This window comes from Peromyscus eremicus, chromosome 7 (assembly GCF_949786415.1).
Source record: "Peromyscus eremicus chromosome 7, PerEre_H2_v1, whole genome shotgun sequence".
NCBI lineage: Eukaryota > Metazoa > Chordata > Mammalia > Rodentia > Cricetidae > Peromyscus > Peromyscus eremicus.
In genome coordinates, this window is record NC_081422.1 from 45,097,630 (window position 1) to 45,123,514 (window position 25,885).

Consider the following 25,885-nt stretch of genomic DNA (forward strand, 5'->3'; position numbering starts at 1 on the left):
AGCCTGGAGGGTGAGCCGGAAGGCGGCGCGCTGCTACCGCGCGTGCGCACACCGGCGGAGTAACTCAAGCTGACAATGGCCGAGCTTGGGGAAGCAGACGAAGCGGAGTTACAGCGTCTGGTGGCCGCGGAGCAGCAGAAGGCGCAGTTCACTGCGCAGGTACGAGGATGAGGAACAAGGAAAGGAGGGTGAGGCGCAGGCCCCGGGCACCCACGGAGCTCTGGACACCGGCACAGCGGGCCCACTCGATGCTGGATGCGGGCTGCTCCTCCCGCCTGATGGCCTACGGCGCTCAGTGTCCGTGAGGCTAGCTCTGCGTGGGAGGAAAGAGGTGTAAAGCGGGTTGTCGGGGGAAGGTTTGGGCGACAGAAGAGCATGGTGGTCATATTAGGCCGCCACTGGTCTGGAGTGGCATTCGGAGTCTCTAGGTTCTGACCTTGGGGTTCAAGGGCCGGTAGGGAAGACACCGGTCCCCACCTTAAGTTCTGGGTTCGTTGTTGCCCGCTGCCTCTCTGCATTGGATCATGTGATATTGGAAGAGATGATCGTTACACAATCCCAAACTATGCTCGGTTTGGAGAAATCAGTATCTTGACTTCTTCCCATTTTATAGTAGTGCTAGTTGCTTTGAGGATTGTGGGCGGGCGGTGGTGGCACGCACCTTTAATCCCAGCACTATGGAGGCAGAGGCAGGCAGATCTCTGAGTTCAACGCCAGCCTGGTCTACAGAGCGAGTTCCAGAACAGCCATGGCTACACAGAGAAACCCTGTCTTGAAAAAGAATTATGAAAGTATGAGTTCTAATGAGGATTTACTGTGTATAAGGATGAGGAATTATTGGTGACCAGAAGGTAGAGTAGACCCCAAAATGATCCCATGATATGCTATTAAAAGTGGTTTTTATCAAGTCACAGAAGAAATAAGGTATCTGCTGTGGATATTGCTCTATATAAATAAAACAGATTGGCGAGTGGCCAGGCAGGAAGTATAGGCGGGACAAGGAAATAAGAGAATTCTGGGAAATGAAAGGCTGGGGGAGAGAGACCTGGCAGCCACCGCCATGACAAGCAAGATGTAAGGTACCGGTAAGCCACGAGCTACGTGGCAACTTATAGATTAATAGAAATGGGTTAATTTAAGATAGAAGTAGATAACAAAAAGCCTGCCACGGCCATACAGTTCATAAGTAATATAAGTGTCTGAGTGGTTATTTTATACGTGGGTTGTGGGACTGCGGGGCTTGGTGGGACCTGAAGAGAAGCTCTCCAGCTACAGGTATCTACAGACCCCAGTGATGAAGGTTTTTCTCTCTTCTTAGGTGCATCACTTCATGGAACTATGTTGGGACAAATGTGTGGAGAAGCCAGGGAATCGGCTAGACTCCCGCACTGAAAACTGCCTCTCCAGCTGTGTGGACCGCTTCATTGACACTACTCTTGCCATCACCGGCCGGTTTGCCCAGATCGTACAGAAAGGAGGGCAGTAGGCCGAACCTCAGAATGACAGAAGACCCAAAAGACTTGTTACTAAGCAGATGGAATGGCCACTGGAGAAAGAGTTGTGTCAGGTTAGCATCAGGCAGTTACCAAATCTGTTGGTGCTAAAAAGTAACAGATGAAATGTCCAAAAGTGAAATTTTATTTATTGGAATTCAATAATTCCAGGTTGTATCACACCAGTTAATAAATGTGAAGTCTCCAATTCTCTTTCTTCTAAGTCCTAGTTTAGGAATCAACATAGAGATCTCCGATTGACAGAACACTAAAAAGAAGTGTTCCGTGGCTGGTAGTGCAAATGGGAGATCACAGGTTTTGAAAAGCCACCCTAAGCCATCTTCAAGGGGATTAGAGGAACCATCAAAGCCTTAGCCTAAGGCATGGAAGGGAATTTAGGGCTAAGAAAGGTTTAGAACAAAAAACAATTTTTATTGCTTATATGACGAAGAAAAGATGAACATGGTTGGGGGTAAGGGGGTAAAAAAATAATCAGGCAAAATGTGCATTCCTTGGGGACAAGAAAAGCCTGTTAGTATGGGAGGAAGGTAAGGTCAAGACCCAAACAGAACCAACTTCTTGGAAGTGCCTTATTCTGCAGGACCATCTTCCCAAATCTGTGCTTAGAATCAGTACTTTTGTAGCACAAAACCGCTTTAAAAATACATGCCCAAAACTACTTCCAACAAAGATTTCACTTGCTTCAAGAAGGTTATGAGGTAGTAACTAGACTCTCCTCCCATTAAACCTCCACTAAACCCAAGGAAAAAAACATACCATGGAACGTTGACATTTGAGAACCAAAGTTAATAGTGTTTCAATATCCCAAAAGGTAGCACCTGCTCATAATCAAGGGATAGGGCACATCTGGCCAACTATGTATTTTAAAAACAAGCACTTTATTAGAAGTATGTTCCATAAAGAGCACAAATTTAGTTAGAACTATAAAATGCCACTTCATGGGAGTCAGCATAGTAGTATTCTATTGCTGGTGTCTGTCATGCTAACCATGAAGTATTTTTGTATTACACATGCAAAAAGTAAGGCCAGGGAGGTTAACTTAACCTGCTGTAGAACTCAATTAGTGGCAGAACCATGACCCCCACAGTCTTAGGTATGAGTTTTTGTGCTTTATACTCAGTACCAAAAGTGACAACCTCAAAAACAAAAACCCTGACAATGTCACTTTATCTTTCCTCTTAATGAAAAGTCAACTGTTCTACCAGCCACTTTTCAGTGGTATTTTGGTTTCTTTTAATATCAGGATCACAGTATAGCAGGGAGAAATAATATGTTGTTGATAATCGTAACACAAAGTCAGACTGGGAAGAAGTGGGTATGTCCCTGAGAAGTGTGTTTCATTTTGGAATTGATTCAGCTGGTTTCAGGGAAAATCAAAAACTCATTAATAGAATAAGTGAACGACAGGATGGGGGTATGGCTCAGTGGTAGAGCACTTGCCTAGTGTATGCAAGGCCTTCGTTCAATCCCCAACTCGGCAAAGAAAGAGACATTTAGATGGCTGTTGCCCTGAATCTCTTTGAAAGCATCATTGGCAATGTGACTACTTCCTAATTCTTTCCATTTGAGAGGACAACTGAACAAATAATTTCAAACACGAACCCATTTTAGGCAATATAAAGCAATGGAACTAGAAAACCAATTACTATCCAGTTACTGTTATGTTTGGGTTATACTAAATGTAGCTGTAGCCCCTGACCAGCAGGGAAATTAGGCAGAAAGCCCTACATTCCTTAGCAGTCATCTGTGGATCTTACCCTGAAGGGAAAAGGTTTGTTCTTATACCCATTTCCTCACTAAGTAAATTAGATACCTGTAGGGCCCAACTCTAGGAGAATCAAAGCACCAAAGCCGAAGTCAGGACACCTCCTGTATAAATAGCAAGTGTTTCCTTGTCAAACTATTCTATCTAGCACTACTTCAATCCTCCTCCTTCATTCCAGACCCTTGATTCCCCCAAATCCAACATTCCAATTGGTATACCCAGATTATTGCTGATTTCAGCTTTCTGGGTTCTTTAATTTGCTGTATAGGTATTCTACCCTAAATAATTAATTGCAAAAAATAATCTCTTCAAGAAACCTTAACAAAATACCAGATTCCCTATTAACAACAAAAGGGGATAGAGACTAACAATCCAAAAGAGGGAAAAAAGGGATCTATGGCAGGCCAACTCTGACCTCCAACCTCCGACTCCTGTGCTGTCGGAGTCGCTGGCAAACCCTCATTATACGGAACTGCAGATGACCAGAGTCCGTGGGAGGCAGGACTGCAACCTTCCCACTCAGTCATCCTCGGAGCTTTCGGCAGACCTTGCATCCGTAGCCACCTTCCAATTCCTGCGCTTGCTTGTCCTCTCCTGCACTTCAGGGTTAGCCACAGGAACATGAACACTTTTCTCTTTCTTTTTCCTTTTGGTTTTCTTAGTGTCTCTTTCCTCCATTTCCTCAGAACTGCTAGCTGCTGAATCATCTGACTGGGAAGTAGCACTTTCTCTCCCTAAAGGTAAAGATTTTTTAGGAGACTTTTTCCTGGATTTTTTCTTGCTCTTGTGTGGTTGCTTCCTTTTCCTGGTACTAGAAGCTCCAGTTTCTTCTGAGAACTCACTTGAGGAATCTGCTGCTATGTCCATAGCTTCCTTTTTGTTTTTCTTCTGTTTTTTGTGTGACCGTTTTTTCTGCTTCTTTTTATGGGATTTCTTTGACTTCTTATGTTTTCGGGATTCATGGGCAGATGCTTTTACCTGGGGAGATGTTTTTTTCCCATTGGTAATGTCTTGCTGGTCACTACTAAGAAAAAGTGAAAACAAAACTTTTATGGAAGAAAGAAAAGGTACATTTATATTTAATATTCTGCACTAAATTATTAACATCTGAACTTTAAATCAGAACTTGGAGCTGGGTATGGTGATGCACAGCTATAATCCCAGCACTTAGAAAGCAGAAGCAAGAAGACTTCCCAAGTTTGAGGACAGCTTGCTCTACATAGCAAGTTCTAGGCCCCCAGGACTACAAAAAGAGACTGTCAAAAAAAAAAAATAAATATGAACATTCTGAGAATGTTACTGTGAAGTTTCTATTTTATTATTCTCACAAATGTTTTATTTCCTCATCTTTAAAATCCTAATTTGAGCTAACCATACTGGCATATACCTGTAATTCCAATGTTTAGAAGGTAGGGGCAGGAGAGCCAGGAGTTCAAGGTCATTCTTGGCTACATGTCAAGTTCAAGGCCATCTTGAGCTATAGAAAATCCTGTCAAAAAAAACCAAACTCCTGATCTGCCATGCTGAGTTACATATGAAATACTAAATACCAGTGCTCCCTTATACATAGTTTCATTTTCTCTGATTTCCAGTCACCTGTGGTCAGTTCCAGAAACAGTTCCTAAGACTTTTAATTGCATGTCATTCTGAATGGCAGGATGAAATTCCTCACTGTTCCACTGTGTCCCACCTCAGACCTGAATCATCCCTGTGGCTAGTTACCAGCCATCTGGGTTATCCGATCCACTGTGTCGTATAGCTTATTTGTAGCACAAGCATGATGCTGACAATTAGGATATGGCAGCAAGAAGCAGGAAGATACGTCCTTAAAGTGAAAAAAAGATTTTAATAAGTATTGTGTGTATAAGAAAAGAATAGGATATGGAAGATAGGTAGATAGACAGAGGATGTAAAATATCTATGGTTTCAAGCATCTTTGAACATGTTCACTACAGAGGATGGTGCACAATTCGTCTCTAAAGTCCTTAGGCTGACAGAACATCAAACTTCAATCAGGAAAGGCACACAGGATTGCCTCCCAACTAATTCCGCCTGTTTTGTTTTGGAGACAAGACTTCATTATGTCCCAGGCTGGCCTCAAACTCCTAGACTCAAGCCATCCTCCTGCTTGAGGCTCCTGAGCATCTGGGACTACAACCATGCATCACCATTCCAGGTTCTGGTTATATTTTCTGTGGCAAGTTAATCTTCTGTAAATGTTAGGAACTCTACTTATGGCACAATTTTGCATTTATCTTAGGTGTTTGGTTTTGTGTTTCTAGTAAGTGTATTTACCTACCTGTCTGTTTCAAACTCTTCAGGATACAACTCTTTATAACCACTGTGACCCCATCTGTAAAATGACATAATACATATATTTTTATGAAGCAATACATATCAATTTTGGAAATTAAAACAAAATTAGTTTTGGACTGCATGAACACACATATATACACAGAGAACACAGGAAAAGGGGGCAAAGTAAAACCACATAATAACTAGGTAACAACTCTACTTTCTATACTATCATCTCAGACACAGGATGTACTGTTCACTTGAAAGCTTGTATCTGTTCTTGAGGAGACACTAAAGAACTCTATCAGTGAAATCATTTTCCCAAACTACTTTATAACATGTTATCTACACTGGGACATTCTAGAGATACTAAGAAGTGATTCACATGCCAAGAAAGTTGTCCTTTTTAAGTGCTGAGCCTGCAGCCCAAGGCAACCATTAATCTTTCTGTCTCTATGGATTATCCATTCTGGACACACCACATAACAGAATCATAGAGCATGTGGCCTTTGTATCTGACTTCTTTCACCATTTTTAAGGTTTTCAAGGTTATGCATGTATAATTAGTACTTATCCCTTTTACCACTAAGTACTATTCCCCTATAGGGAAAGCTATATTCTGTTTATGCATTCATTAGGCACAGCATTTGGATTTCACTTCTTAACCATTATAAGTACTGCTGCTATGCATACTAACCTACAAGCTTTTATGGGACAATCTGTTTTGAAGAATTATTTATATTTATTATATGTGTATGAGTGTCTTGTATATATGTGCATTACAGGCATGCCTGATGCCCACAAAGGTCAGAAGAGGGTGTCAGATCACCTGAAAATGGAGTTATGGACAGTTGTAAGTTGCCTTGTAGGTGTTGGGAACCAACATGGGTCCCCTGTAAGAGCAGCAAGTGCTCTTAACCACTGAGCCATCTCTCTAACCCTAGGGCAATTTCAAGAAATAGATATTCTCTGGCCAAATATCATTAGGGGTCATAAGAATGTAGTCACAAACCTATCTGGCATGTTGGATTCATAATCATATAATTTCTTGTTCCAGGATTTAGCCTTAAGAAAATCATCTTCCAGGGTCGCAGGAATTTCATTCCTTGGCCTCCAGTAGTCTCTCTGACTTTCTTCATCAAAACCATCACTTCTCATCCGACTGTAAATGAAAAAAGACAAACATTAAGATTTAAAAGTAATCTGTGATGCTACTTTATGGAGCACTATAAACAAAACTCATGGAACATGCTGGGAACACTACCATTGCACCACATAACACTGATACCAGTCATACTTAGCCAATAATACACCAAAGTCCATATACTCTACAGACACACTCACTTACAATTCTTTTTTCTTTTAACGATTTCTCTAGATAGTTTTAGAAATCAAGGCCAGCATGGTCTACAGAGCGAGACCAGGAAAGGCGCAAAGCTACACAGAGAAACCCTGTATCAAAAAACCAAAAAAAAAAAAAAAAAAAAATTCAAGATTATGACCTATCTCACATACCCACTTCCTGTACTTAAGGGCATATAAGGCCCTAGAGATATTCCTAATTATTCATACATCCTATACCTCCCATAGAACACAGTCAAGCCTGTATAATCCTTTATATTCACACTCAATTTTTTTTTTCCTGACAGGGTTTCTCTGTGTAACAGCCCTACCTGTCCTGGGACTCATTTTGTAGAGCAGACTGGCCTCAAACTCAGATCCACCTGCCTATGCCTGAGTGCTGGGATTAAAAGTGTGTACCACACCCAGCCACACTCAAATGCACAAAGAAAATAGGAAAGCCCATTGACCTCCTGGCAAAGATAGTGAGTAAATGTGGCTTTTAAAAGAAGTCTAGGGCTGGGGAGCTAGCTCAGTGGTTAAGAGCACTTTCTGCTCTTGCAGAGGATGCTAGTTCAAATCCCAGCACTCATGTCAGGAGCTCACAACTGCCCACCTTCAGGGCATCTAATGCTCTCTTCTGCCCCCTGCAGACACCAACAGACACAGAGACACATATACGTGAATAAAATAAATAATTTTTTAAAGGCTCTAACAGACTAAAGGGTGAACAGTATGACTGACTAAATTAATAATAAGAATCCAGGGATTGCTAGAGGGCTAAGCAGCTAAAAGTGCTTGCCTGGAAGGCCTGATGACTTGAGTTCTATTCCCAGGACCCACAGTAGGAAGAAACTCCTGAAAGCTGTGCTTATACTTCCATGTGTACACTTTGACACATCATTTATACTCACACATCATACACAAAGTTGCCAACACAATAAACTGGTTTTGTTTTTGTTTTTTGAGACAAGGTCTCTCTTTGTAAACTTGGCTAGCCTGGATGTAGACCAGGCTGTCCTCGAACTCAGAGATCTACCTGCCTCTGCCTCCTGAGTGCTACAATTAAAGGTATGAGGTACCATGCCCAGCAAATAATATAATTTTTATAAGACAAAAGAAAAAAAGAAAGAAAAACACTCCAGTAGAAAATCTTAAAAGCCATCAGACAAAGTTGGAATCCATAAAACCTAAATTTTACAGTAATCCAAGGAGAATTTTTTAACTCTCCATTGAAAATTAGTGTAGGAAGCCAGGTGGTGGTGGCACACAGGTTTAATCCCAGCACTCGGCAGGCAGAGGCAGGCAGATCTCTGAATTTGAGGCCAGCCTGGTCTATACAGTGAGTTCTAGGGACAGCCAGGGTTACACAGAGAAACCCTGTCTTGAGGGAGCGGGGAAAATAAAAAAGAATCAAAAGAGGAAAAAAACTAGTATAGTATAATCATGTTATCACAGCCATTGTTATGCTTGGACCTAAACTTAGGAAACCAGGAAGGCTTAATTTGCTGAACTGAATTCATCTATCCTTAACATACTAGAATTTTTAAAGCTAAAGTTAGTACTTCTGAAAAATGAGAGTTATTTTTGGTTCTCAGAGACACACTTCACCTTGAGCTGCTGGGTACTGTGTTCCTTCTGGTCCCCTGGTAAGCATCCTCCATTTGCTTCTCTAGTTCTCTGATTTTCCACATATCAGATTCCTCCTGAATCTAGACGTTTTCAAAAAGGAAAGAAACAAAAATAAGTCACTGAAAACAGCACTTGGCATTACAAAAAAGGAACTGCCCTAACTATGGGGTACAGACTGGGCTATGATCTGGAAAACAAATTCTGGTTTCTCTAAGAAGTTTAAAAAGTGACAGCCAGGCAGTGGTGGTGCACTCCTTTAATCCCAGCACTGGGAAGACAGAGGCAAGCAGATCTCTGTGAGTTCAAGGCCAGCCTGGTCTACAGAGTGAGTTCCAGTACAGGCTCCAAAGCCACACAGAGAAACCCTGTCTCGAAAAACAACAACAACAAAAAGTGACTAAACAGTCTAATGCAGTAAATCTAAAATTATGCAGCAACAGAGGTTCTTGAACCGCTGAATAGACACACTAATCACCTCATCAATTTAAAATCCTGCTGCCATCAGAAAATAATAGCCCTACGTGTTTCTGAGATACAACATGATCACAACAGTAAGAGATCTTATAGGAAAGTAAAGCAGGTACCATTAGAATATTTCACAAAGCAGTAGCAGCAGCTCAGGGACCTTACCAACATCTTTTTAAAAACAATTAGGTTTTCTTTCTTTTTTTGGCAGGGGGTGGGGGGGTGGGGGGGTGGGAGGGGTGGGGGGGTAGGGTGTTCAAGACAGGGATTCTCTGTGTAGCTCTAGCTGTCCTGGAACTTGCTCTATAGACCAGGCTGGGCTTGAGCTCAGAGATCCACCTGCCTCTGCCTCCTGAGTGCTGAGATTAAAGGCATGCTCCACCATTGCCTGGTGAAACACAGGTTTTCTTAGTTTTGTCTCTCAGTACAGTGCACACTCTACCACTGGCCTGGTACCCCTTCCCAGTCCCTGCCTCTTTGGTTTTGTTTTTTATTGTTCTTGTTGGTAGTGGATTATTTTGTGTTGATGTTTTCAGACAAAAATCTAAATTACTTAGGCAGACCTTCAACTTGTGACCCTCCAGCCTAGCCCTGGCCTCCTGGATGGCTGAGATTATAGGCCTGGGCACAAGGCCCAGCAGGGACAGGTGTGTAAATTCCCTAGGCACGGTCTCTTTTTACATTAAGAAAACAGAACGGATGGATAGATATAGATTTTTATTTACTTTGTGTGTATGAGTCAGAGACAAAGAGAAAGGGCACACACGTGGGGGGTCAGAGATAACCTTCAGAAACTGGTTCCTGACTTCCACTTACTGAGTCAGGGTCTCGCTTGTTTTCTGCTGTTACACTATGTACTCCAGACTCGCTGGCCCTGAGCTTCCGGTCAGTTCCTCATCTCTACCCCATGCTGCTGTAGAAGTACTGGGATTACATACTTTCATCACCGCATCTGCTCCACATGGTTCTAGAGATCAAACTTGGGCAATCAGGCTCATATAGCAAATGCTCTTACCTGTGCCATCCTCCCACCCCATTTTGTTGTGCTTTTTTTGGTTCTTCGAGACAGAGTTTCTCTGTGTAACTGTCCTGGCTGTCCTGGAACTCACTCTGTAGACCAGGCTGGCCTCGAACTCACAGAGCTCCACCTGCCTCTGCCTCCCGAGTGCTGGGATCCAAGGCATGTGCCACCACGCCTGGCTTGTTTTGCTTTTTAACATTTGTATTATTTTACTTTATGTGAATGAATGTTTTGTCTGTGCATGCAGTACCCACAGAGGCCAGAAGAGGATGTCAGATTCCCTGGAACTAGATACAGACGGTTGTGAGCTACCATGTAGGAGCTGAGAATCAAACCCCAGGTCCTCTGGAAAAGCAGCCATCTCTCCAGCCCCTTTATGTTTGTTTGTTTTCTGTTTCTTGCCACATAGAACAGGCGAGCCATGTACTTCAGCAAATTTCCTGTCTCTGTCTCCTAAGTGCTGGGATTACAGGCATGCACCATCATACCTGGTTCACATTAAAATTCTTGTCAGGCTAGGTAGGGGTGGTACACACCTTTAATACCAGCACTTGGGAGGCAGAAACAGGCAGATCTCTGTAAATTCGAGGCCAGCCTGGTCTACAGAGTGAGTTTCAGGATGGCCAAGGCTACACAGAGAAATCCTGTTTGGAAAAAAAAAAAAAAAACTCTTGTCAGAAACAAAACAACATAGTAACCAGAAAACTGACTGAGAAGCAGATGACAATTGCCAAAAACATAAGTGAATTTTATTTCTAAGTCCTCCTGAACAACTTGGTTAAACCTATACCAGAATTATCTTGCTTTTAGCTGTCCCTCTCAAATACAAGGTCCCTAGACAACTACAAGTAGAGTTAACCCAACTATATAGGTAGCATGGGTAACTATCATACCTGCATCCACAGTGAGAAACTCAGGTGACAGCTGCACACAGGTATGTAATCATAGCTACTGCAGAAGTAAGAAGTCCAGGGTCTGCCTGGACTATGGAGTGAGATCAAAACCAGTTAGATAACAAGCTTAGTGATCCTGTCTCCCAGGTTCAATACCAGTACTCATCACCCTAAGTAATATGGCAGTGACAGTAGTAGTAATGATCAAGCCAGGAGTAGTTTGCTGAAGGAAACTGAACAAGGGGGTCTTGTCCTTCTTTTCTTTTTCCTCCAGAGCTGAGGACCGAACCCGGGGCCTTGTGCTTGCTAGGCAAGTGCTCTACCACTGAGCTAAACCCCAACCCTTTGTCCTTCTTTTCATTAGAGGTGCACTCTTAGGTGACTGTCTAAACCCCCACACTTTTATTCCAGCTCCAATCTTCTCCTTGCTCCAAGTTCCTTATCATAAATACATTCAGAACCAAACTACCTGCATCTCCCATGTTTGCCCTCTTGTCACTCTTGTTCTTAATTACTACCTGCCCAGTCACAGAAGGTGGTCACCACCATCCCATCAGCCCAAGCTCCTCTTCATCCCTGCTACACTTCCATCTAAACCTCAGCACCACTCACCTAGGACGTCAGTTACCTAATCATCCTCCACAGTACTTTCTCTGTCTTCTATTTCCTACCACACCGAGAAAATCATCTGTCTAAACGTACACATTTGTCTTGGAACATATGGCAATCATACCATCTCCTCCCCTCAAGGTGTAAAAGAACACTTACAAGTATGACACATGTAAGACACTACTCCTCAAAAGACTTCTTTATTGCCCAGAAGAGAAAGTTTATCTCCTAAGTTTCATACAAACAATCTAATTTGCCACTTGGGCCTTATTTTCTGTCACCAGCCCATATCTTCTATTTTCTAGATGCATATAATTTCTTGCCCCAAGTGATTAATGCTTGAGGGGTGTGGATGAAATGAAGGACTTTGCATATATGAGGCATCACTGCTGCAAGCCACAGGAAAACGTAATGGAATTCAGCTACTATCACAAAAGCTGCTACTTGGATAAGTCAAGGACTTTTCCGAAGGTCAAGCCATGGCTTAAGAAGTCTTAGTGATATTTTAGCTTTTGTATACATATTAGCTGATACCTGCAATGATTTCCTTGTAAGCTATGTACACTTCCAAGAAGTCATAACAGTGTATTTTATCTGAAATATCTATCAAGCATCCAAGGCTAAACAGTCTCCTGAATTAAGGTACATTAAGCTCAGACCCTCCTTTCTTATACAGCCTTAGTGGTATTTATACTAACATTATAGACTCCTAACATTTACCTAACCACACCTAGAAATGTTGTTTGAGCACATAAATTCCCTTTTTCTGATTATTAACCGATTTTAGCTCTTAGTGGACCACCTCCTTTACCACTCCCCTTTTGGGTTGTAAAAGCAAGCCTGACGGTCACTACCTGAGGAAAACTCTTGTCTGTCTTTATGACCCTGTAAGTATTCAAGCCTGGTGACCTTGCTTTAGCTAGAGCATTGCTATTGTATGGGTATATAACTGTAAACCTCAGACATAGAGAGGATTGTTTGAGGATTTTGACTGGAGAGGACTTTGACTAGAGAACTAGAACAATGAGATGGAAGATGAGGAAGAGCTAGATGGGGAAAAACAAGATGAGAAAGACCAAGACGGGGCAGAACTAAGATGAGAGAATTAAGATAGAACTTAGAAGGGCCAGCAGATAAAGGTAGAGAGAAATCAGGCAAGAAAGGAGATAGGCACGAGAACAGAACTGAAGCTGTGTAGACAGGATTTTATCCCAGAGGAATAAAGCAGATGGACAAAGAGCTTGGTTCATTTCGAGAAAATAATTCTAGTTATTTGTAGCCTCTCTTCCGAGCCCCTGGAAGAAGATTTTTAAGGCTGGTCCTTAATAATATTTGAGACATTAACACTAAGATACATCACCAGCCCCTGATATTTTGCCTGAATTAGTGCATGGTGCTCTCAGTCTAGTAATGCATCCAGTAAATTTTATTCATCAAGAACAAGTTCAAATATCAGCAACTCCAATACCATTCATTCTGTGAACTCTTTCTAGTTTCCCAAGGCAAATTTCTTTATTCCTTCCTGGGTGCTCTAACGCATTTTGTAACTATCTTCATGATATAGTACTTTTCAAACTACAATTGTTTCTTATCTCCCAACATAATTCATAGTTTACTGGATGCCCTCAAGAAATGTTGATGACTAGATTGTATCACCTACCTTATTGTGAGCATCTGTATGCCGGATGACATTCCTCAGGAGGACTTTCCCCAATGGAACCCGTGACATTCTTTAATCTGAAATGAATCAATAATTTGTAATAAATTTTTTTTAACAGACAGCTTTTTTTGGTTTTTTTTTTAAAACTTTATTTTATGTGCATTGGTGTTTTGCCAAGAGTGTCAGATCCCCTGGAACTGGAGTTACAGACAGTTGTGAGCTGTCATGTGGGCGCTGGGAATTGAACTCAGGTCCTCTGGAAAAGCAGGTGGTGCTTTAACCACTGAGCCATCTCTCCAGCCCCGTAATAAATTTATTTATTAAATTATAAAGAAACAAAAGGTAAAGGAAAAAAATAACTGAACTTGAAGACACAGAACCTAAGGGAGAATTTTCCTTTCACTGTTAAGATGCACGACTACAGCAAATGAAGGGTGAGAGAGGATAATGTACAGTGAAAGTCTTTACAATTGCAGAAAGCCGCTCAAAATGGCTTCTATGAGCACCATTTTATTTAGTCCTTGTAAGTCTCTATGTTTTAAGAGTCAAGGAGTCCCTCAAGATCCATGGGGGGATTCATTCCAGGGCCCCTAAAGGTAACAAAATCCATGGGTGGGCTGAGGATATAGTTCAATGATAGAGCATTTGCCTACACAATAGCCAACCAGGATTCAGTCCCCCTTTAACATATACATGCACACACACAAAATAATCCTAGGGTGCCCGTCTATCATTTAGAATAGTGTAGTATTTGCATATAAACTACACTCCTGTGTGTTTTAAATTATGACTTTTTTTGGAGACAGGGTCTCAACTAGCCTCAGCTAGTCTTGATCCTCCACCTTCTAAGTTCAGAGACAACAGGCATGCACTTCCACACTTGGGGTGGGTGAAGGAATCTAGATTACTTGTAACACCTAAAACTATGCAAATCTTATGTAAATATGTTCCTATGCAGATTAGAAATAATGACAGTGGGGGGAAAGGTCTGTACGTAATAAGTATAGATGCAATCTGATTCCCCAAACATTTTCAGTGGGCTGTGGTTTGAACCTGTGGGGATCTCGGAGTTTGGGCTATATCCCCACTCCTATTTTGAAAATAAAGATCATTAAAGTCATAACTCGCCCCCAGGCCGAAAAGATCCAGGCAAAGGATTGTATGTCAGTGTCTAGGTTGGAAATCAAATCTCAAACTCCCCAAAATTAGCTTGCAACTAAGTAAACATCTAGATTTGCGGGTATCAACATCACATATGTCAACAGTTAATAAAAACTGAGTTCTAAAAAATTTGTTAGATGACCTAAATATCTCTATTCAGGACATTTTGTTTCCTACATCGTTTGGAACTTTATAAACCCAGAAAACTACGATATTCACATGTGCAGCTACCAGGGGCTTGGTGCCACCGTCCCGATGCTCACTCACCCCTCGATCCTGAGGAAATCAGGCATCTTGTTAGTGTGAGACGAAGAACCACTCCATTACAAGATCTCCTCCGACCCAGGAAGCCAAGGAGTCAGGGCTGAAAGGGCAGCTCTGCAGCTTCACCCGAGTCCTTCGTGAAAACGCAGCCTTCCCACCGGTTACAGTGCCCTCCTCACCCGAGGCCCAGGCCACGGCTGCCTTCCCCCAGCCGAGCCCGCCAGGCGGCTCTCTCTCCGGGACCCAGGCCAGAGCGGGCGCAGGCGCGGAACGCGGCCTGCGGGCGGACCCGGGCGGGCATGCCCCGCTCTCGCTGGGCTGGGACGGCGCCCGGCGGCTCGGTTTCACTCCCGGGACAGAATGGGGACACGGGGCATGGGTGTGGCCTTCCGTTGGGACCCGGGAAGCGTCTAGGGTGCCTGAGGGGGAGCTTGAGGTTTCCAAGGGGAAGTCGGAAAGAACACCCCCATGTCTGTCAGCGGGCGCCCTGCCCCGCCGCGGCCTCGGCGCTCCCGGCAGCCTTCCCTCCAAACGCCCTCCCCACACAAACACACACAAACACACCCATACCGTGCGCCGCAGCCTCGCGTGGCGGGGTGGGAGAAAAGGCGGCGGCTTCCTTCCGGGCCGGAAGTCGTGCTCCCGAGAAACGCTTCCTTCCCACCGGGGACTCCCACAGAGCGGGTTCGCGGGTCGCCGGGGAAGCTGACAGGTGCAGGAAGGAAGCCGGCACTCTTCTGAGAGAGAAGCCAGACGGCCCTGCTGAGGAGCTTGTCCGGCACCGGAGGAATGATCCCGGAACTGGATGCAGAGACGCAGCTCTACTTTGCACTCGCCGGACCCAGTTAGATGCTGTACCAGGCCTGGTTACCATGGTAACGGGAGTCGCGGTTTGTCTCCGAGCTGAGTGAAGAGGTGGGTTCCCCCACGTTTGGATTAACTGTGCGTTCGTTGTTTATTAAATCTAACCTTAATACATGATTTCAAGACTCTAAACCTCTTCTTAAAAATTTTGTGGACCTTCTGGGACACTTCTCCGTTGCGGGAGGAGGGTGATGATGCGATCTTAGGATACTACTCTCTCATAGTGTTTATAAGTGTTCCAGCTTTATATTAGCGTTCTTAATCCTCATCTTCATTTTGAGAAGAATAAGTGTATATATACATTGTTTGCTCAAGGCAACATAGCTGCCTGGAGTTAGAAAGAACTTAAGCATACTGGCTCCAGTGTTCCTACTCCTCTCCCCCACCCCCGCCCCCTGACACACACACACACACACACACACACACACACACACACACGCTGGTTTTTTTGAGACAGGGTCTCAATATGTAACCCTGGTACTCGCTCTGTAGACCAGGATAGCCAAGAACTCACAGAGATCCACCTGCCTCTGTCTCCCCGAGTGCTGGGATTAAAGGTGTGCACACCACTGCCCGGCACTGCCCGGCTCAGTGTTCCTACTGTTAACTGCTATATTGAGAATTAATGTTGCTCTATGTGTTTCTTTCCTTCTCTCCCCGTTCACCCCTACACACACACACACACACACACACACACACACACACACACCTCACTCTTTCAGGACTGGGAGGCACAAGTCAGCCAATATCCAACTATTTGAACAAGATCACCAAGAAAAACAAGACTTAAAAGGACCTTTCTGCTCCCACTGTGTTTGTGAAGACCAGAGAAAGGGACAGGTACAACGTAGTGGGAATTTAGGAAGTGGTTAGACTTACAGACTGTAGAAGAGTCAAGATAAAGCAGAGTGGGTGTGCAATCTTTTACACATAGGAAGTAAGAACAGTTGAGAACTTCCCCAAAACAATTCCAAAAGCCTTCCTCCTTTTTGAAAGAGGAAGTAAGGCCATAGCCACACAGATACATCTTTTCTCAAGTCATATCTTTCCACAGGTTCTAGAGGCCTATCTCATTACCAATCATGAAGGCATCTTCAAAGGGTCTTCTCACCCAGATTTCTCAGTTCTGGAATATGCTCGATGATTTGGCTGAAAATGATCCTGAGCGCTACAAGAACTTCATTGAGCAGGAGCTGAAAGATGGAAAAGAGCTCTGTGTCGACCCAGAACCACAACTCTGCCTACAGACCAAGATTCTAGTATGTAGAGTTGGTGCAAGGGATGATAGGTACTCAATAAAACTACTCCAGTGTAACTAAAGAATACCTTACCCTTCTCAAGTGCTACTTTAACACAAGAGAAGTTTATTAAAATTGCCTCTCTAAACAGAAAATGAAACAGTGTGGAAGATTTCACTGAAGGAGTAAAAATGAGAAATTCATACTTGGTATTTCAGAAATATCCAAATGAGACCTTCTTGCCCTGTTAGGTAGAAAAATAGCGATATAATGAATTAAGTTTGTAAAAACATTTTTATTATATTTTATGTGTGTGCATGGGTGCTGTGGGATGGTCTGTATGTCAAGTGTGTTGCTGATTGGTCAATAAATAAATCACTGATTGGCCAGTGGCCAGGCAGGAAGTATAGGCGGGACAAGGAGGAGAATAAAGCTGGGAAGTGGAAGGCTGAGTCAGAGACACTGCCAGCTGCCAAACACCATGTGAAAATGCCGGTAAGCCACGAGCCACGTGGCAAGGTATAGATTTATAGAAATGGATTAGTTTAAGATGTAAGAACAGTTAGCAAGAAGCCTGCCACGGCCATACAGTTTGTAACCAATATAAGTCTCTGTGTTTACTTGGTCGGGTCTGAGCGGCTGTGGGACTGGCAGGTGAGAGAGATTTGTCCTGACTGTGGACCAGGCAGGAAAACTCTAGCTACACATGGGTTCAAAGAGTGCGTGTGCAAGGGCAGTTGGCTAGCATGTGGGAAGGCCTGAAAAAATGTGATGACTTGCATTCAGGATATTATCATCAAATTTCATTTAAAAAAGCTGTTTGACAATATCAAAATTATTCACTTTCTAGAAACCAAAAGAAAAAATACTTTTTATCAACCTATGTCAATGGAAAAGGATCCTGGCTCCCCAATCAGCCACTCATCCTGTACCCATATATGTTGCCAGACCAGAAGATTTCTCTGAGGCATCAGGTATAAAGGATTAAAGAAAGTATGTGTGAATTTTTTATTGAACATGGTTCATAGACCAGAATTTACTTGGTAAAAATATTCTTTTCTTTCTTTCTTTCTTTTGTTTTTTTTTCAAGACAGGGTTTCTCTGTATAGTTTTGGTGCCTGTCCTGGAACTCACTCTGTAGACCAGGCTGACCTCAAACTCACAGAGATCTGCCTGCCTCTGCCTCCTGAGTGCTGGTATTAAAGGTGTGCACCACCACCGCCCGGCCAGATAAAAACATTTTAAGTAAAATATTTCATTTGGTGTTAATATAATTAATGACAAATTAGTGTACTGCATGCATATTTAATATGATCTCTAATAATATAATCTTTCAACCCACATAGTAATGCCAATATAGAATTGGAATTTAATGTATATTATGTGTTAGAACAGGAGCCTGCATCTATATATCCTACAGCGCAAATCAGGCCATGCCTCCCACAGCTCTCTCTGATACAGAGTTAAGAATCAGTCTTTGGAGCTAGACAGTGGTGGCTCATGCCTTTTAATCCCAGCACTGGGGAGGCAGAGGCAGGAGGATCTCTGCGAGTTCGAGGCCAGCCTGGTCTACAGAGCGAGTTCCAGGACAGGCACCAAAACTGCACAGAGAAACCCTATCTCAAAAAAATATATATATCAATCTTTGGGAGCTGGAGAGATGGCTGAGCAATTAAAAGCACTGGCTGCACTTTCAGAGGACCGGGGGTTCAATTCCCAGCACCCACATAGCAGCTCACAACTGTCTGTAACTCCAGTTCCTAGGGATCTGATGCCCTCATACAGACATACATGCAGGCAAAACACCTGTAGCATGAATCTTCAAAGTTCTTATTAATAAAAACAAACCTGAGCCAGGTGTTGGGGTGAACACTGAATGATCAGAGAGACAGAACCAGCCACATCTACCTCACCTTGCCAATTCCTCAGCTGATCCTGTTTCCTCAGACTGGAAGCCTCTGAATCCTCATCCAGAATGAATCTCAGCTGAACTGCTGCTCAAAAGCCTAAAAGCTTAACCAGCCTCTAGCTATCTCGTCCTCACACCTTAAATACCTTTCTGCTTCCTGCCATCACTTCCTGGGATTAAAGGTGTGAGTGACCATGCCTGGCTGTTTCCAGTGTGGCTTTAAACTCACAGAGATCCGGATAGATCTATGCCTCCCAAGTGAGAGGATTAAAGGTGTGTGTGCCACCATTTTCTGGCCTCTATATCTAGTGGCTGTTCTGTTCTCTGACCCCAGATAAGTTTATTAGGGTGCACAATATTTTGGGGAACACAATATCACCACAAACACCAATGTGCATAAAATAAAAATAAAAATACTCAGTCTGTTCTGTGACTTGACAGCTTTCAATTCATGATCACCTGGCTCTTCCATGATGTCATGTACTGAAGTACATTATGTGAATATGTACTGAAGTAAATTATGTGATGTGAAACTTAATAGGGTTTCTGCCCCCCCAATAATAGGTTTCTCCACTGACACAGTAAGCCAGATCAAGCCGAATCAAAAAAGTATAACAGGTTTATTTAAGCAAAGCAACTCCCAGGGGAGTTCTCCAGTCCCAGAGATCAAGGCTAGAGAAGCTTCACAAACAAAAGCAGGGAGAGTTTATAGGTTGTAGGCAAGGGGTGATGATGTGTCCACCACAAGCTGGGTTGTGCCCAAGTGTGGTCAAAAGCTGAGCGCTTTAGGTGGGGCCTTGGGCAGCTGGCAACTTCAGGGGAGGAAGCTGCAGTAGTCGCCAAGAACGCAGAACTGGGCTTGTTGGTGCCTTCCCTTTGTTTAGAGACTCTCTGAATGGGCAGGGTTGAGAGAGAGAGAGAGAGAGAGAGAGAGAGAGAGAGAGAGAGAGAGAGAGAGAGAGAGAAAGAGAGAAGGAGAGAGAAGGAGAGAAGGAGAGGAGGAGAGGAGAGAGAAGAATGGGGTTTCCCAGATCATGCAGGGGTGAGCTGGAGGTTCCAACTGAACATTACTGTCACTGTTAAAAGATCATAAAAAGTCAGCTTTTTCTTTTGTTCTTTGGATTGGTCCTCGGGGGATTCTGCTCATGGAAGTGTCCTGCAGCTGCTCTCTGAAGAACCCCTTATCCTGCCCCCATCTCTCTTATGGCAGCTAGCCTTCTCTCCCACACTACCTCTCCTTCTCACTCTGTGAAGCTCCTCTCCCAGCTTTAAAGGGAAGCCAGTAGTTCCCTTTAAGGCTCCATTGGGCTTAGATCTCCATCTACTGTGGTGTTCTTGTCTAAGGCTTTTCCTCTCATCTCACTTCAAAGCCCTTTCTCTAATAAACTATTTCTTCTGCAGGTAATTTTGTGTCAGCTTCCTTTCAGGACCAGCCACTGCTGGTTTAGCATAGTGCTGCTGTGACTGCTCTAAAAAACACAGGGATAGGATTTGTGGTTTCTAACTTGCTAATGTGGGTTAGTATACTGCCTGACAAAAATCCTTATAGAAACAAGCTCTCTTCTGAATTCCACACAGGTTCCTATACAGTCATTGATGTTGCCTACAACCCTGGTGTTCTGCAAGCAGCAGAGAAAGACCAAGGGATCAAAGATCAGTTAATAAAAATGGCCATTCATTGCATTGAGGAGCGACTCCACTTCACACTCGCACATTCATACCGTGTTACTAGCTTTAAAATAAAAGGAAACATTCAGAGAATGAAAGAAAATCTGATGGGCATTAAAACTGACTTCACAGGCTTCAAAGAGATAATGAGAACTGGTAAGTGGATGAATGTAAACTGAAAAGAAACTGATGTCAGATTTTGCTTTTGTAACCTGTGTATATTTTTCAAAGCAGAAGCTCTATCTTAAAAGAATGAGAAACTTAAAGAGAGAAAAATATACATTATTAGAAATATCAGTAGCCAGAAAGATGTCAAAATCTTGCGGAATTCCCAAGCAAATTATTTGGCTTGAGGTTCTGAGTGTTTTGGGTCTGTTTAACTTTACCAGAATCAAATCCAGCGAGAGCCTCACATGCTAGGCAACTTTCACTGAGCTGCACGCCCAGCTCTGCTTCAGATGCTTAGAACTACATTTCTAAGCTAATTCCTTTTTTTTTTTTTTTTTTTTAAGTTTCTCGAGACAGGGTTTCTCTATGTACCCACCATGGCTGTCCTGGAACTCGCTGTGTAGACCAGGCTGGCCTCGAGCTCACGGAGATCCACCTGCCTCTGCCTCCCAAGTGCTGGGATTACAAGCGTACACTACCACCGCCTGGCTCTAAACTAATTCAGTGGCAGCTTCAGCAAATGTCTGTAAACACCCCCTGTCTCAATGCTCACAACCTGATGGTATTTTGTGACTCTCCTCCCTTTTCTTTTCTTTCATAAAGAAGATACTCTTGAAAAGATCAGGAGCAGTGCTGAGAGTGAACCAAATCACCTTCCTCAGGTGCTGCTGACAAAAAAACAAGCATCGGGCAAAGGACGGTGTCTTATAGAGGAGATTTCGAGTTCTGAAATCCAGGTGGAGGTTAAGAAACCAGCCTATGAATTAAAGGTTGTAAAGGATCAGAATGAGAAACCTCTGAAAATTGAACTGAAAATCCAGTTACCTGGGATTAACTCGGTCTCCCTCTGTGAGCTTAGTGTTTCTGAGGTAAGTTAAGCAGATCCTGTGGTAGTCCTGTGGTGTTGCTGGGGGATTGTTTTCAGGAACTCCTGAAGATCAGAAGATCCTCTGATGACCAGTTTTTTATTGTTTGCAAGTAACATTTGCACCTCCTCCATGTGCTTGAGGATACTCCTGCCATTGAATAACATGTAAGTGCTGTGTAAATTTGATTGTGCATCAGCTTTGCACAACTATAACAAACACGAGAGGTAACTTTAAAGAAAATATTTGCTAGGGAGGGTCATGATCTTCCAGCCTTGTTTAGGTAACTGTTTTCAGACCTGTGTTGGAAGTATCAAGCAGATTGGGACAGGAAATCATGACAAAGCAAGGCCAGGAGATAAAGGAAAGGTCCCGGGTCCCACAATCCAATACCCTGAATGACCCAAGGACTTCGCACTAAGTCTCGCTTCCTAAAAGCTCTAGCACCTCCCAATAGCACTTCTATAATGGGGAAACCCTCGGAGCTTTGGCCTACATAGTAAGTTCCAGGACAGACAGAGCTATGTAGCGAGACCCTGTCTCAAACAAACAGACAAAAAACCAGATCTAAACGATGCCAAGCTCTTTGACTGTACCAGTTACAGAATAATGGAAAGAAAAAAAGATCTGCTACATGTTCAGTGTAGATGCAATCACTATAGGCCCAACTACTTTTCCAATACAAGGTAGGCTGCATCCACAGATGTAGAACCTTCAGATGGAGGGTCAATTGTACAGTAAATTTGTATCTATAGTATGCTGCACTAGGAACAAACTCCTAAGTTTCAGAAGCTTACAGTAATTTTCTCAGGCTGCATATTAACTAGGCCTGCTCTGCCCCATTAACTGTACATTCTGAGACGTGAAATATGCCGTTCTCATGGTGGGGGGCAACAGAAATAGTTGCCCAAAGTAATAGACCTAAAACTTCCATGTATATAGAGCATGTATCTCTTCTACTTGCACCCCATCAGCCCAAGTACATCACAGGGCAAAAACATCAGTGGGTCTGGGAATCACAAAAAGTGATGTATTTATTGCAGAGATGTATAAGATGATCTTACCTTACAGAAGAGGAGCAAATAATTGGGACATCCTGTAGTCTTGGCAGACAATTTGCTTCATTCCTCAAGGAAAACAACCATAATCACAATCTGTTCTCTCTCTGTTCTCTGTCTCTGTCTCTCTCTCTATCTCTAGTTTTTCAAGATAGGGTTTCTCTATGTAGCCCTGGTTGTACTGGAACTCGTTCTGTAGCCCAGGCTGGCCTTGAACTCAGAGATCCGCCTGCCTCTGCCTCCCGAGTGCTGGGATTAAAGGAGTGTGCCACCACTGCCTGGTCTGTGTTCTTTCAAACCAGACCAATGACATGTCAAGTTAAGTAATCTATTGTGAACCCCGTCCACCATATGGTGAGAGATAGAACAGTCTCACCTCAGAAGTGACCCCAAAAGTCTAGTTACTGGGGAGCAGCAATCCTGGAATTCTAGCAAGCAAATCCTGTGAAAGGCCCTACATGGAGGTGGAGGATGTTCTTGTTTAGATCCCTTGAGAACGCCCTTCGACTACCTACCTTCCTACTCCATTGTTTGACCAATATGCAGCTCCATCTAGGGGAGGGTTTTCCTGTTCAGCATCCACACTTGTCATATGTATAAAAGGAATATGGTAGAATATGTCATTCTTGAGTGCTTAGGGTCTTTCTCTGTGGGTTACCTGCTTATGGAATGCCGAGGGCCAGGATGTTTTAGAATTTGAAGGCAGTTCCTTTTAGCCCGTTGTAACTGGTTCTCTGATTTAGTCATTGCTCTGACCACAATTCTTTCCCAAGACTAGCATCTCTAAACTTCATTTATTTATTTATTTGTTTATTTTGGTTTTTGGAGACAGGGCTTCTCTGTGTAGCTTTGGAGCCTGTCCTGAAACTCTCTCTGTAGACCAGGATGGTGTTGAACTCACAGAGATCAGCCTGCCTCTGCCTCCCAAGTGCTGGGATTAAAGGCGTGCGCCACCGCCACCCAGCTTAAACTTTATTTTTTATTTTTAAATTAATTTTTAGGCAAATGCATACAATAACATGTTCCATCGTGGCACCTTCATATCTTTAAACTGAATTGCTGCCATCTTAGCCAAATGTAAGGATTGACTGACATCTGCCTTAACCCACTAATAGGCTTTAAACAAATGCCACTTAACCTTTGTCTCAATCTGCCATTATAGCTAATAGCCATTTCTTAATTTTACTTTTTCTGAATTAATTCCATTTTTTGAGGCTGCTTATAAACTAGTTGTCTGCACCCACTCCCTCTTTGTAATACCTTATGAAATGTACCCAATAAGAAGCACACGTTAATAATATTCTGTTTCCCACTACTAAAGGCACAGATCAGCTGGGTACTTTATTTGCCTTCAGAATTATCGGGCTAGCTTCCCTAAGGGCATTGTCACTATGAAGCATGGATCACTATCTCTCAGGCCCCAGGACGTTCCCTCGCCATCTGATGGTAAATCCGAAGACAGCAACACAATGTTCCGATGGCAACACTCTACTTCTGGTGCTGTTATCAGTTAACATGTGATGTGTCCTGTTAGTAATCAGAGGCTCAAGAATCCACAACAATGTTATTGCTTGTGCAAGTCCTATGGCAGGAACTAGGTCTTCACGGGTGAATGCCGGAGTCTGGGCATCACTTTTAGGATGGAGTTTCCTCTTGTCATGATTCTAATTTGTCATGATTTTAACTTGTAGGTTGACTTATTGATTGAGGTCTCTGAGAAGTACCGATTATACCTGAATCTTCCGGAATCGGTTAATACAGAAACGACTACGGCAAAGTTTGTCAAAAATAAATCCGTACTATTCATTACAATGCCACTGGCATGAGAACAGGGTGTTTCGTGTTTTCACTGCTGCAGCTCATGTCAGTTACAGGACCTACGCTGTGGGCAGGAGTTGTGGGACTTTGTTTTTGTTGTTGTTGTTTGAGACGGTCTCACCTGGTATAGCCCTAGCTAGCCTGGAACTTGCTATATGTAGATCAGGCTGGTCTCAAACTCATAGAGGTCTGCCTGCCTCTGCCTTCTGATTTTAAAGGCATGTGCCACCACACCTAGCAATATATATTTTTATCTTAGGGAAAGGATCACATGTAGCCCTAGGTCACATGGCTTAACCTTGTTACATACCCCGGGATGTTCTCGAATTTCTGATCCTTCTGTCTACAATGCCCAAATGCTGAGATTACAGTGATATGTCTAATTTCATTTACTTTACTTTTCTCAAACTTTGTGGGGCTAGAGAGATGGTTAAGAGTGAAGACTGTTGTAGAGGACCTGGGTTTTGTTCTCAGGGCCCATGATGGGTGGCTCACAACTGCCTGTAAGTCCAGCTCCAGGGGATCTGACACACTGTTCTGGCACATGTCCTCAACTGCACTTATCCACACACAGACACAAACATATACATACAACTTAAAATAGAAAATAAAACATCTTGATATAAAATCACAGAACTTTGCATCAACCAGAAATTTCAAAACACTATAACCACAAGATGATGGTTTTAAAGATGTTTATAGCTATCTCCAGTAATTTACAATGTCATTTGGGAAAATTCCAATTGTTTACAAATGTCTTGGGGTCTCTAATGGTTTGATAAAACATGACCAAAAGCAATTTGGGGAGGAAAGGGTTTATTTCAGCTTACAGTTCGACCACATCATCAATGGAAGTCAGCACAGGAACTCAAGCAGGGCTGGAGCCTGGAAGCAGGAGCTGATGCAGAGGCCAAGAACTGACCATTAGCTTGATGCACCAGGTTTACTCAGCCTGCTTATGCAACCCCTAACTGCCTGCCCAGGGATGACACTACCTACAACAGGCCGGGCCCTCCCACATCAATCACTAATTAAGAAAATGCACCAGGCTTGCCTTCAGGCCTATCTGATGGAGGCATATTTTTCAACTGATAGCCTCTCTTCCCAAATGATTCTAGCTTGTTTTAAGTTGACATAAAACTAGTTACAGCTACCATCTCAAGTATCACGTGAGAACTGTTGGTTTATCAGAAAAAAAAAAAAAAAAGATTTTTTGCATCAGGAAAAACAAAAACAAACCAACTCACTCAGACTCCAAACAGAATCAACAGGATCAGCTGTGGCAGTGAAGGGGTCTTCCAGCAACATACAGGGCCAAATATACTAATATCCACGGCTATGCCTCTAAGAATTTCTGTAAGTCAATAAAACAGGCTTTTCAAATGGCCAGCTAGACTTATGCCAGACATGGACTTGTCTGGGCTAGACAGAATACTTGGAGGACATTGCACACCATAGGAAAAATACATGCAGCTCTAATTTGAGAAAAAGTTGACTCAGCCCAAGTACTTTATTCTATAGAAAAGAAGCAACATCTTTCTTTTCCTGGAACAGGGTCTCTGTGTAATATTGGCTGTCTATAGACTAGGCTGGCCTCAAACTCACATAGATTCACCTGCCTCTGCCTCCTGAGTGCTGGGACTAACGGGCATGTGCCACCACGAGCCAAGTGGCAT

General features: G+C 43.1%; 3 protein-coding genes across 8 annotated transcripts; 2 read left to right on the top strand and 1 right to left on the bottom strand.

The window, feature by feature from the left end:
• Positions 1–8: 8 nt before the first annotated feature.
• Positions 9–1,701, top strand: Timm8b (translocase of inner mitochondrial membrane 8 homolog B). Its single transcript, XM_059267837.1, has 2 exons — positions 9–159; positions 1,319–1,701. The coding sequence occupies exons 1-2, from the start codon at positions 76–78 to the stop codon at positions 1,484–1,486; spliced, it is 252 nt and encodes an 83-aa protein (XP_059123820.1). The 5' UTR covers positions 9–75; the 3' UTR covers positions 1,487–1,701.
• Positions 1,702–3,700: 1,999 nt separating this feature from the next.
• Nkapd1 (NKAP domain containing 1) lies at positions 3,701–15,457 on the bottom strand. Of its 6 annotated transcripts, none has more exons than XM_059267831.1 (7): positions 15,191–15,456; positions 14,624–14,720; positions 13,196–13,272; positions 8,527–8,627; positions 6,587–6,736; positions 5,579–5,632; positions 3,701–4,303 (listed from the first exon to the last, which is right to left on the bottom strand). In XM_059267831.1, exons 3-7 carry the CDS (start codon positions 13,262–13,264, stop codon positions 3,799–3,801), a joined length of 879 nt encoding a protein of 292 aa, XP_059123814.1. In that variant the 5' UTR covers positions 13,265–13,272; positions 14,624–14,720; positions 15,191–15,456; the 3' UTR covers positions 3,701–3,798. The 6 variants fall into 6 exon arrangements, with proteins under 6 accessions (XP_059123814.1, XP_059123818.1, XP_059123815.1 ...); XM_059267835.1 differs by lacking the exon at positions 15,191–15,456 and adding an exon at positions 9,829–9,979 and having other exon boundaries at positions 14,624–15,181; XM_059267832.1 differs by lacking the exon at positions 14,624–14,720 and having other exon boundaries at positions 15,191–15,457.
• On the top strand, positions 15,250–24,220 carry Pih1d2 (PIH1 domain containing 2). Its single transcript, XM_059267828.1, has 6 exons — positions 15,250–15,535; positions 16,539–16,743; positions 17,573–17,696; positions 20,210–20,455; positions 21,071–21,336; positions 24,083–24,220. Exons 2-6 carry the CDS (start codon positions 16,567–16,569, stop codon positions 24,215–24,217), a joined length of 948 nt encoding a protein of 315 aa, XP_059123811.1. The 5' UTR covers positions 15,250–15,535; positions 16,539–16,566; the 3' UTR covers positions 24,218–24,220.
• Positions 24,221–25,885: the final 1,665 nt, after the last annotated feature.